Here is a 12386-nt window from a genome sequence, read left to right as displayed (position 1 = left end):
TAATGAAACATCACGTTGGTCAGTGTTGTAGAAGTACTGAGGATGTCCACGATAAATTATGGCAAAATGTGATGTAATTTATCTAAAAAACAATGAATATTTTCATATTGCCCAGCCCTAGTAGTTAGGTAAGAGTAATGAGTATTGGCATTAGAAGGGAACAAGTGGTATCAGTGCACCCCTAATTATTGTGATAAAGTCACTATGTGCTTTTCAGTTCATTTTAAATGTGGCACTACTGTGTCTTCTTGTGCTCCAACTTATCAAACCTCAGAAAGAACTAAATACCCTGATCGTGAATTGAGAATCCCAGACGATTCATTGATGTTGTCTTTTACAGTCGATGCGGCCTGCCACTGCCTCGCCTCCGGCTGACCTCCCAGCATGTCTCGCGTCTCCTCCACGGCTAAGCGCTATGCCGGCTCTTCCTATACGAGCCACTATAGCTCATACAGCTCCTCCTTGACCCCTTCGCTGAGCTCCTTTGATCGGGACAAGCTTCCCTACAAAACCTCCTCCTCATCTGGCTACTCCTCGTCCAGCTACCTGAGCTCCAGCACCAGCCGCGTCCGGAACTACAGTGCCTCATCCGAGCCCGACCGTGGTCGGCCTGTCCCCCGCAGCACCGACCTGCTGACTGGCCGGCGCAGCGAGAGCCTGAGCCGCACACCTGTCAAGGGCTACGGCTCAGGCCTCAACGGGGGCTCAGGCTACTCGGGGTATGGCTACTCGTCGGCCCAGTCCAGCTACCTCTCAGCCTCGCCCTCCAGCATCTCCTCTTCCAGTGTCTCCCTCAGCCGCCGCAAGTCAGTAAGTCAGAGCGACCTGACGAGGGACCTGTCCTCACTGGGCCTGAGTGAAGCCTCCAGCAGCAGCTCCAGCCTGAAACAGACCTACAGGAGCCAAGCCAGTGACAACACAGAGTGCTACAGCAGCAGCTCACGCTCTGGATATGGCCTGTCACGAAGCTCCACGCAGGAGGCCCTCAGCAGCACCAGCAGCAGGCGCTTCTCCACCTTGAATGGCCGCTCCACCTCACCAGTCAGGGATTCACTGGTAAGATTCATGACGTTCACTCACATTCTCTAAGGGCAGTCTATGCTGTGTGCTAAGGATGTACTTGAACCCTTTTTACTGTTTGAATATACACATTACAGATACATTTTCAGTATCCCATAAAAAAATCTAAACATTACCATCTGTTAATTATAATTCAGTTGTTAAGATGTAAAGAAAGTCATTCATAGTGATTTGATGTGTAATGGATCAATGTAGAGGAACTTCCGATTTCTGATTTCTTTACAATGGCTTTGATAGGAACCAGGGTTGCGAGCACAAGTTTACAAGGTTACAGCACAAGTATAGCCATTTATTTTCTATCCAAAAATGACCATTAGTACTGGCAATAGTAAAGTAATGGTAAATTGTACCATTTGCCTTACAACAAACTGCATGTGCCAGAAATAAAAAAATAACATTTTAGCCTAAAGCTTTTCTTAGATTTATTGTAAAACAGTGTCTCAGGCAACAGATAACATATTTGTACCCATTTTTACCCACAGCAAGTTTCTCTAGAACTTGATCGAAGCAGTTTGAAGTACTTTGCTTACATCTTAGGGATTTAGTTAAACCAAAAGTGGTGAAGAGCAGTTGGTGGATTACCCCCTTTAACTTACTACCAGTTGACCTACAGTTTCTCTTAATGTGAGGTACAGTATCAGCTGCATGTGTTCTGATATTCTCAGCAGTTCCATGTTGCTTAATGAGTTGAAAATGTACAAGATAATACATGATTTATTTTATTTCAAACTGCATATACGTTGTTCAGATATTTGGTTAGGTAAATGAATGCTAAGATTGCAGATACTTGGATATTCAAATAGCTTCACCCATCCTTAGTGTTTGCTTGGTGGAGGTAGTCTGGTCATGTGGGCAGTTACAGAAGATGTTGTATTGTAGAGCTCCATTGGGGGGCACCGTTGTAAAGTTAAACTTGTGCGCATTTTTGTGGGCACACGCATCTGAAAGTATGGTTTGCATGTTGCGCAGTATTTTGTCATTTCCATTCCTGAAGGACTTTTATGCAGTCTGATTGTCCCTTGTTTGTGGGGTGATGTGGTATTGCTGACTGACTGCCTCATTTGACTGAGAACAATGGCATCCAGGGAGATTGTGACACACGGAAAGAATGTTGAGTCACTGCTCAGATATACGACACTGAAGTGTCACAGTGTGCGTCTTTATGGAGTTCAGGTACCAGCTGCTGAATCCTCATTGGCTAAGATAAAGAAACAAGATGAAGATAAAGGTTTGTATTTAGCATTACTAACTGTGACAGGCAACCGTTTGGCACTTAAGGTGCCTAATAAATTGTCATTATTATCATTAGCTCGCTTGCTTGTCAACGCAGAAGACCGAGCTAAATTTGGAGCAGTGTCTGTCTGACTTTAAAATGAGTTGTCTGGATTTAACAGATTAGTCTACACATCTGGGAATTTCACAAACCAATCATTTCAACAGTGCTCGCCTGAGTGCACTAATCAACTCACTTTAATTCTCCTGCTAATGCTCTGAATATCCCGGGCTGATTGAATTCAGGCCATTTAGAAGACACTGAACCAGGTCGGTACACACAAATGAAGATAGCAGACAAATCAATGTAAATGGTAAAAAAGGAAGAGCGGTATATGCAATCAGATCGTGCCTAAGCTGTATTGTTTGCACTAGGGAAGGGCATTATTTCATCCGTGTCCAAAAAGATACTTCCATTATTTTTATTTATTTTTTATTTTTTTGGACATTTTATGATGAATGGACCAATATAAGTAAAATAGAATTACAGAAATCTAGTCACATTAACTTACTTACTAACTAAAGAATGTTTTTGCTTTCTTCTGATAAGTTGCTGTTTTGGAGATACTTGTTTTTGGACAGCGACAGTTTGCAACTTCCTGAGAATAACTGAATAATTTCCCAAAACAAGTAGGTTTTGTCATGTTTTGAGGAGTCCATGTTTTACAGCTTTACCATATAAGAGGTAAATTACCTACCAGTAGAGGAATCAAGTGGTGACCCTGAATGAAAAGCTGAAATAAGGTTGGCTTCACTTAAATTCAGCAGAGCTGTAGATGCAAGAACCAAATACCAAATTTCCAGTAACAGCATATTTTGTGGTATTTGAGTAGCCTGAGTGTCTGAGTTAGTACTGGAGCGATTATGTGTCTGGAGAGCATTAACACAGTTTTCCTGCCAGACACCCGCCACTCTAAGTTTTGCGAGTCTCACTCAGACGAAAAGAAAATGTTGTTATTTTGTTGGCCCCAGACTGACGTAATAATTTCAACATTCAGTTTTGTATGTCGTCCAGTCCAGGCTCTGTCACCAATGTTAACTGTAGGCAGATAAGGTCGTTCTGAGAAAACAAAAATCCCAGTGTAGCTTAATGAACATCACCTAAAAGAAGTTATCTCAGTCAAGCTGAGTATTCTGTGTTCTTGGCACTAGTACGCTTGGTTATCAGTGATATCACTGTAATGCACAAGCAGGATGTTCAGAACTTTTTATTCTCTTGTTTTCTGGTAAGCAGGAGGCAGTGGAAAGGGCAGTAAATTCTGTTTCTGCAGAAAGACAGATCATCCCTCTGGGTATATGTCATGTGTTTGAAGAGCTCTATGGATTAACACTGTTGCTGACAAAGATCTCAGTTTGCTGAATGCTATAATACATGGGCTTGTTTATTTTGGAAGCTTATTTAGGACTCCTTACACAGCCAAACTAAAGGGATACAGATTTGATCCACACAAGTGCTGAATTAATAACAGGTTTTATGGCTTCATAAAAGTGTTGTAAATTGTCAGTACATAGAAAATGACACTGTATTCAGATATTAAGACCCTGTGTGTGTGTGTGTGTGTGTGTGTGTGTGTCTGTGTGTGTGTGTGTGTGTGTATATATATATATATATATATATATATATATATATATATATATATATATATATATATGTATATATGTATGTATGTATATATATATGTATGTATGTATGTATGTATGTATGTATATGTTTGTGTGTATATATATATATATATATATGTGTGTGTGTGTGTGTGTGTGTGTGTGTGTGTGTGTGTGTGTGTGTGTAAAACAAAAGCCGGTGACATCAATTATGCTCTTCTTCACCCAGCAGCTAATTATCAGTAATTGAAAATGTAGGTCAAAGTTAGAAATGAAGGTCAAGATAAACACAAAATAATGAGGTTATTCATTTACCTGTATTGAAAAGTCTTTTCCTCGTTTTGGAATATTTTACGTTTCCACTGAATAGTGCTGGTATTGTCATCAAAACTGTATGTGAAAAAACATGCACACAAGCATGCATGTACACAAACACTCCTCGTCTTGAGCTGTTTGTTTTGTACATAAACCTAGTCATGAGGCTCGTGCTCACCCCGAGCGAGACATCAGGCCACCAACAGACCCACAAACACCAGCTTACCTCACCCACTGCTGTTATTTAGTACAATTTTCTATATGGTTCAACATGTGCAGTACTGTTTGTTCTCTTCAGGCTATTGAAATAAGGAGATGTGCATGTGCATGGAAACTCTCTCTAGGCTATTTGTTAACAAGCGTGGTCAACTTTACCCCTTAAATGGCCTGGACTCTTCAGCGGTTCCAAACATTTATTACACACTTCTATAATTTAAAAATAACTCGGCCAGTTTCTCTCACAGCACATGCTGTTACTAAATTGTTGGCGTCAAATGGTAATAAGGCAGGGATTTTAAGGTGTTAACTGTCTTTCTCTTGGCCTCTGATATGTCAGCTAACCCTCACCTATCAGTAAGACATTCTTCAGGGGAACCCCAGTGGCTCAACCATGTAAGTGTTGGTTCTATTATCAGGAGATTGCAAGCTCAGTCCCTGGTGATGCTACAACCATCCGTGGCTGGGAGTCCAAGAGAGCACAATTGACCTCACTCTCTCTGAATGGGTAGGATGGCCCTCCTGCTATCCTATCATTCAGTGCAGTTTTAACCAGCGCAGGCGTCTGTTGGCTGACGTAACAGAGCTGGCGGTTAGCGCTCTCCTCCGAGCATGTCCAGCTGTCCAGCTGGCATCATGTTAGCAGCCGTTTTAAAAGATGTGGTGAATCGCTTCACATGACTTGAGAGAAGCTTGTGCTTGCCTTCACCCTCCTAACTAGTGGGTGGAATTGGACAGGACCCTCTTCAGTGCCTTTTTGAAGGCCTCTTGAAACTAGGATGTGTTTTAAGCACATCAGTAAACCAGCTGCAGTAGAACAAGCAGCTTGCAGATCACACTGTAGGATATGCTTTGGATTCTTCAGTCTCAATACTATGTTCTCTATCATGTCCTAATATCTTTGATTCCAGGCCGGGGGCACAACACCAGCTCACGTGACTTTTAGTAGCACGTGGAGCTTGCCTCCTGATCATCCTGACCTCAGCCACATCCAGTTTAGCGCCATCGTTTATACATTAAGACCACTGAGAGGACTTTGAGTCGCGATCAGACACGTCCCATTTTCATTTCCCTCACCGTCGCTATCAGTCTGATTCTCCTCTAATAATAGGAGTAGTGGGTTCCCGGGAGATTGCCCAGCAGGCCTCTTTATGCGCCACATTTAGCTCTTTCATAACTTTATCACTGTTTTAATAGGAGTTTACAGTTCATTGCTCGTATCTGCTGAAAATGTGTGAACGGCATCGTTTACATCCTTAACACGTGCAGAGTGTTTGCATTTAGTCAGTTTTTCACACAGTTTTACACGCAAAACATCTTTAAACGTGTTTCCGTACTTCCTCGGACGTCGTTCTTTATTTTGAAGAAGACGTTTTTATAGTAGAAAGCAAAAGCAGTGTGTCGTTTAACGCTGGCGCATCAGGCACATTCAATCAGAAAGTCCTCTGTGTCTTTTTAGCCGTTGTTTATTCCCCCACTCGTTTTGTGAGAAGTCCCGCCTCCGTGCACTGTGATTGGCTACTATGATCTCGCGTCCTGGGCTAGGATTGGCTGGGACTTGCCATGTAAGAGAGTAGCGGTAGCTCCGTCCAGTCCAGTGGGCCGCGTTTTCCAGCGATGGCCAATCAGGGAGCCTCGCAGTAGTTGCCGGATGTTAGCAGCAAATGCTAGCAGCGCAGCCGAGTTTCAGCAGAAAAGACTGGTTGTGATGCTCTTTTAACGGGTAAAACAAAGAAAGAATCAGTTTATACATAATAAGCACATCTGAATCAAATTAACACGTATATTAAACTATATCAGTGGACTATCCCCGATTAAAATAGTAGATTTAGGGAACGTTAACAGAGGATACTGAGTAAAGCTAGCAGGCTATAATGCTAACCGCAAACAGCCTAGTAACTGTGAAATCCCGTCTTAATGTCATTTCATTCACCGTTGTTGGGTTTATAGAAAAAGGCTTCTGAACGTGATTTTTCGCGGGGTGGGTGGGAGTTAAGTATCAGTTAAATATAGTATTGGGGCATGAGCTTGTGGGGTGGAGGTGGAGGAGAGAAAATGAGACTAACGTTAGGCATTTTAGAGCTAATGTAAGAGCTGTTTTCGTGATACGTCACTGTAGATATGGATTTATAGCGCATATTGGACTTTAAAGAGTAAACGAATATAAGACTTGCGGGTTGAGTGTTTGCAGGCTCTGTGAATCTGTTGACTGTTGTCTGTGCATCATGTTGCAGTTCAGTTGACTTTGGATTAATGGCAAGAACCACGGGGGGATTCAGCTCAGCCTAAAGACCCCCCACAGTAAGACAGCACCCCCACCCTGCACCCTGAGTCTCAACTCCCTGGGTTTTACAAGTCTTTACCTGTTCCTTATTTTTAATAAACACGTGATTAAGCTTCCCAGTGGTGTGGCTTTTGTTTGTGAAATGTATGCGGTCACGTTGTTGTTGTTGTTGTTTATCTTCAGTGATGGTATGTTATTTAGGAATTGCTCCTGCTGACTTGAGCCAGCAGTTTTTTTCTCTTCTCTGTTTCAGTGGAGAATCTAAACATTTCACTCTTTTCTCTGAGCACCTGAAGCATCTCCATGCAACAGAGCAAAAAAGGATAACGTGGAGAAAAGGGCACAGACAAACTGCCTGCCGGGCTATTCATGTTTGAGTTAGTTAGCTTTATTTAATGAATCCATCACAGTAAATGTGTGCATAGTAAAAAGACAAGATACATAAAATATGTGTATATGTGTACAAATAGGAATAGATGTGTTTATGATGACCTGTCCTGTCTGCATGTGATGTGTTTTAATGTGCCCTTTTAAACAGCAGAGTTTTGCATATGCAGCCCCAACACATTTCTGTGGCTCCTTCTCCTTCTGTCCTTTCTGGAAGTCATAAAGTTCACAGTAGTGATCAAGTCATTAAGATGATCTAGGCATTGGGATCACTGAAACAACCTTCCATTAAAGATATATTAATGTTAGAGAATTAATACCAGTACACACTAGGGTATGACTAATCTAAACTACCGCACAAGTTTAAGAACTTATCTATAATATTAAAAGCTATTTAAAGCGATAAACAACGATAAAACACTCTGAAAGCATGTTGACGTTAACCCAACATGTCAACAAGGAAAGTAATGATAGCTGTTTAATCCTTAAATAGTAGCGATTTTTACTTTGAAATATGTCATATTGTTGTAACTACACACACACACACGTTGGTTTTCTATATAAATACTGTAAATCGATGCGTTTATTGACTGGGGTTTAAACTGCCCGCTGGGACTGAATCTGAACTCTGCGTGAATCATGTGACCATCAAACATTTTGAGCTTCTGTTGACGCGACTCTGCCGTGCGGCTGGCCCGTTCCAGCGGGCTTGACGGAAAACGGGTGGGAAAGAAGAAAATAAAGCGACGCGTGTCTGACGTCAGCGCTAAGCCGAGGTGGGCGGGAGCTCAGCGTAGTAAAGAGGAATGCAACCGCAATATAGGGGAGGTCCGAGAACACGAACATCTCATTGCCCACACCGGTTGCTCATCTCTACGCTGACCTATGACGGATTTTTATTATTCACGTTCTTCTGTTTGTTCCTGTCATTTTGGTACTCTGCTATGACTCTCCACTTCACTGACCTATCCTGAACACAGTTTGTCTCTATGAAGAACCAGCTCGAGACCGGGAGCTGAGGAGAGGAGAGCATCGCTGAAGCTTAGTAGTAACAGGTGTCGGAAGAGAGTGAGAGAGAGAGAGAGGGCTCAGTTGAACTCTGGTTTGAGAGTGGTGGTTTTTAAAGGAGGCTGACCATCATGCCCAGCATGCGACAGTCCTACAATGTGACCATCCCAGAGGAGCCCCCAGCCACGTCCTTTCCCTTTCTGAAGCAGGACGTGCGGCGGAAAACGTCTGTGCCAGGGTCCGTGTTGGTGTCCACGTTCGTGGGGCTCCTGATTAATCAAGCCAAGGTATGAGCAACCTGTATGGTCAGAAACAGTGCCCAGGGATACAGGGATGGTCAGAAACAGACTACATGAATTGATTGGAAATAGAAACAGAGCAATGACTAAGTGAGTGGATGTTTTGGAAAACTCACAGCTTTTTATGTCATTGGTGTTGCATGCAGTCTCCATCACTAAGCTCTCGCTAAGCTTTCGTGAGGGATCACTATTCCCACTGGTTTCTGGTTATATAATGTCAAATTCAGCCCACTCTTTTCTATTGTGTGTTGATTATATGAATTTTTTGTCTTTTCATTGTGGAATTGGATTTGATTTACAGTGCAATTATAATGTAACTGAAAATGGGAGTTTGAGGGCCTGCTGATGTTGAGGTCATCAGAGTTCACGTAATAACACATTTAAGCCTTCCTAGCCAGCACTCTTGACGAAATGACAGAGAGTTCACTGCAATAATATATGCAGATCAGAGATGGCGAGCTGTGTGACTCATGACATGTGAGGGAGTTCTGCGCAGCTGTCCAGTGTTATGTAATGAGCAGAAATCTCATTAGACCTCTCTTTAATGCTGCGGTGGCTGCCACTGGCCCCTCCACTCATGTCCTTCCTTTATTGTTAAGCATCTCTCTTCTGCTCTCTGTGTTCCAGCAAATGCACAGCAGTTCCTGTGCGTTTGCTGTGCTTTGACGCTGAGCTGCAGGAATTCTCGGAAGGCTTTCAGCAAACAAAGCAACAAGTCATGCCAAAGTCAGTTGATGTTGATCAGGGATGTAGGCTGACTGAGATATATTTAACCTTGTTAATAAAATGCCTGAAAATATGTTTTGAACACTTTGATTGCAGCAGAGAAGGTGGTTTTGAGAAGTTTACAGTGTTGAAGCCAAATCCTGAAGTGTTTTTGGATAATTAAGCAATCAGAGAAGCTAGTAAAACCACTGCGAATGTACTAGGATTGTTTTCATTAAGTTAAGAATGCTCATAGGTCATAGTACAGACATGGGCCAATACCTGGTACTATCGAATATTGTAGTAATTTAAATAAGTGCCAGTATTAGGGGAATTATTGTTCTTTCAACATCTCCAACTAATTAACTACACACACACTTCACACAGCACTTCGAACGATTATAACATCACCTTTCAATCTGGCTAAGTACATGCAAATGATACGAAACTCCAGTACAGGAGATCTGCTATCCAACAGACAGTAACGGATAACCTTATCCAGAAGAGCTTTCTTCAGGGTGCCAACGCACCAGTTTGCAAATATATTGGTTTCCATCCAAACGAATGCATACCACTGGATATTAACAGTTTTATGTGCTGTCTATGCAGAATATAGTTGTCATTACAAATTACTAAGTAGCATTAGAAGCTAGCTCAGTTGGTAATTATTTGCTAATTCTATTGACATCAGTGAAAAAGTGAGCTGTAGTATAAGAATATGCAGATGGTAATCTAAATTTACATCATTCAAGGATGAAGAATGCATAGTGAATAGCATCCTGATACACAGCATTCTTTGTTAGTTAAATGAGATAAATACTGCTGTAAAAAATAGTTCAATAGCTCTGTCCTTGTGAATTTCACTCCTGCCTCCTCTCTCTCTCCTAACCTCCAGTGACCCTCTCTCCTGGCCCCTTGGTGTGCTGGTGGAGTGAGGTAATAAGTGAGTGTAAGGAGCACGCTGGCCAGTTTGTTTACGATCTGCTGGCTGAAGGAGGAAGGACAGTACGCAGTGTTCTCCAGCACTGTCCGATATTCTGCCAGCTCACGGTAGAGATGACGGAGCGAGGTGGAAGTGTGCTCCTTTGATACTCACCACAGGAATCAGACTTCTAGTAAATCAGCAGTTTAGAATGGAGGCAGTGACTCTACATTTCAAGAGCAAAGGGATTAAGAAGCACTTAGAAATATCATTATTAGGTGTTGAAGTGGCAGTGTGCTGGTAAAAACCAGTGCTATCAAGCGGAGGTGAGCCTCAGATCAAATCTCAGAAAGTGCCATTTACCCACATTCCCAGAGGAAGTAAGGGTCACTCTCTCTCCCTCAGGGAGCAGTGTACTGATTCTGTCAGCTTTCCACAGTCACGCTGGTTAACCCTGTCCATCCTCTGATGTATGGTAGTGAGTGGTCATGTACATTTTAGTTTTATTTTGCTGTATGTAACAAATGTGAAATACAGTACAATGCAGACATCAGGCACCAAGCTTTGATTGATTTAATTTCCAATCATGTACAGTCAGAAGAAAAGGCAGAAAACATAAATAGACCAGCAGCTTCATTAAAACACCTCTTTGTTTCTACACTCACAGTCCGTTTTATCATCACTTTGTAGTTCAACGCTTACAGGCTAGTTTATCTGTTATACTTTGCATACTTTGTTAACTGCCTTTTGTTCTGTGATTTAATAGTCAGGAACCAAACAGGACCATCACAGAGCTGGTATTATTTGGGTGGTTGAACATTTTCAGCACTGCAGTGACACGAACGTGGTGGTGGTGGTAGTGGTGGTGTGTGTGTGTGTGTTAGTGCATTGGTATGAATGGATCAGATACAGCAGTCCAGTAATGGATAGGATGACCTGTAAGTGGAGCTTTTTTTTCTTTATTTTCTCTCTTTCAAAGATAAAAACTGTTCCGATGGATGATAGCACTTAGTGAAGTGCTAAGTAAATCACAGAAAATTCCAGTTTTTTCACATATTTCCACAGTTCTCATTTATTCACTTATATTAATTTTACTTTGCCCTTAATTATCTTATACATCTTATATAATCCATTCAGAAATATCTCCCGAAAAAGTGAATAACTTGTACTTAATGGCCATTTGACTGGAAATTAAACAAATGAAGGGTGGTCTCTGACTTTTTCCCAGCCCTGTCAGTGATAAATGAATTCCATTATCATTGATTTGCTGTGAAGATCTTGATCTTGGCATAAAATACGAGATAAATAATAACTGATATTCCACAGCTTTGAGTGTACACTCCCCAAATCTGTAGTTTGACAGCATGTTCTACTGGCAAGATCACAAGTCTCACATTAATATCATCTTAAAACAGCTGAAGATACCAGTGAAATCCCTGTTCATTCAGTTTCATTCCCTTCGTCTCGATGCATTCCTCTAATGTTTCTCTAATATTTACGTAATGGTAAATTCTGTGCTTGAAAATGGTTTGGAACACAGTTAATAACATTAATGGTATACTGTTAGTGTGATGTCACATAATAATCTTCCGTTGTTGTACAGCTGTATTCCTAATACAGGACAGTGAATGAAGCTGTGAAGACCTGTATGATGCAGCACTTAATCTTATCTTTTGATCTGAAGCTGTGGTCCACAGTGTGCACTGAGGGAACCAGTTATAAAAGCAGGATTAGTCTCCCTCACCTCTCTGTATTAGGGACAGCAGTGCACCATGACCCACTTCCATCCTTGTCAACAGTCAGACAGAAAGAGAGAGCAATGAACAAGGACAAGAGGGTGAATTGATGTCTTTTTGCGACTGAGATGTACAATTCATTTGACAAACTCATTTAGGCCTTGCCCCTGAGGCAGTCTTCTGCAATTGGTCCCATCTCTTCTGATGACAGAAGATGCTAATAAGTTATCATGAAGCTCTTTTAACAGTGATTGTGACTGGCAAAGCTGACTGCCCTGAATAGGGTGGTCTTAAACTGACTGTGATTACTCCAGGAGCATCTCTAGTGACTAATTTGTAATGTCTGGTATCTCTTCACTTTGTCCCTCTCTTACTGGTCCTTAGACCATTCTGAAGAAGCTTATTCTGATTCCTACTAATTGGGTCGTTTGATGTAGTCTTATATTAAGCCCATCTGAATCGAGGCGTCATGGCCTTTTGCAATAGGAGCAAACTTGTGACAAGTTGATTAGCTAATACCGAGTGATTAGCTGCAGGGTTACTCCGGCTTTTCACACTGG

At 41.8% G+C, this 12386-nt stretch overlaps 1 protein-coding gene and 1 long non-coding RNA gene across 7 annotated transcripts in view; both read left to right on the top strand.

The window, feature by feature from the left end:
* usp2a (ubiquitin specific peptidase 2a) overlaps positions 1–12386 on the top strand; it is a 32275-nt gene that overhangs the window by 6303 nt on the left and 13586 nt on the right. For 4 of the 6 annotated variants that reach the window (XM_017694776.2, XM_017694777.2, XM_017694774.2 and 1 more), the window contains exon 3: positions 341–1056. In XM_017694776.2, the coding sequence (XP_017550265.1) occupies positions 385–1056 (672 nt within the window). In that variant the 5' untranslated portion in view covers positions 341–384. Of the gene's footprint in view, positions 1–340; positions 1057–7976; positions 8452–12386 lie in introns of those variants that run through there. The other 2 variants (XM_017694779.2, XM_017694778.2) reach the window with 1 other exon arrangement.
* Positions 5824–6885, top strand: LOC119265795. Its single transcript, XR_005131736.1, has 2 exons — positions 5824–6208; positions 6720–6885. It is a non-coding gene; the product is annotated as an uncharacterized LOC119265795 (long non-coding RNA).

This window comes from Pygocentrus nattereri, chromosome 17, assembly GCF_015220715.1.
Source record: "Pygocentrus nattereri isolate fPygNat1 chromosome 17, fPygNat1.pri, whole genome shotgun sequence".
NCBI classification, from domain to species: Eukaryota; Metazoa; Chordata; class Actinopteri; order Characiformes; family Serrasalmidae; genus Pygocentrus; species Pygocentrus nattereri.
The sequence above is the reverse complement of the archived record's forward strand: the minus strand, read 5'-3'. Positions and strand labels throughout refer to the sequence as shown.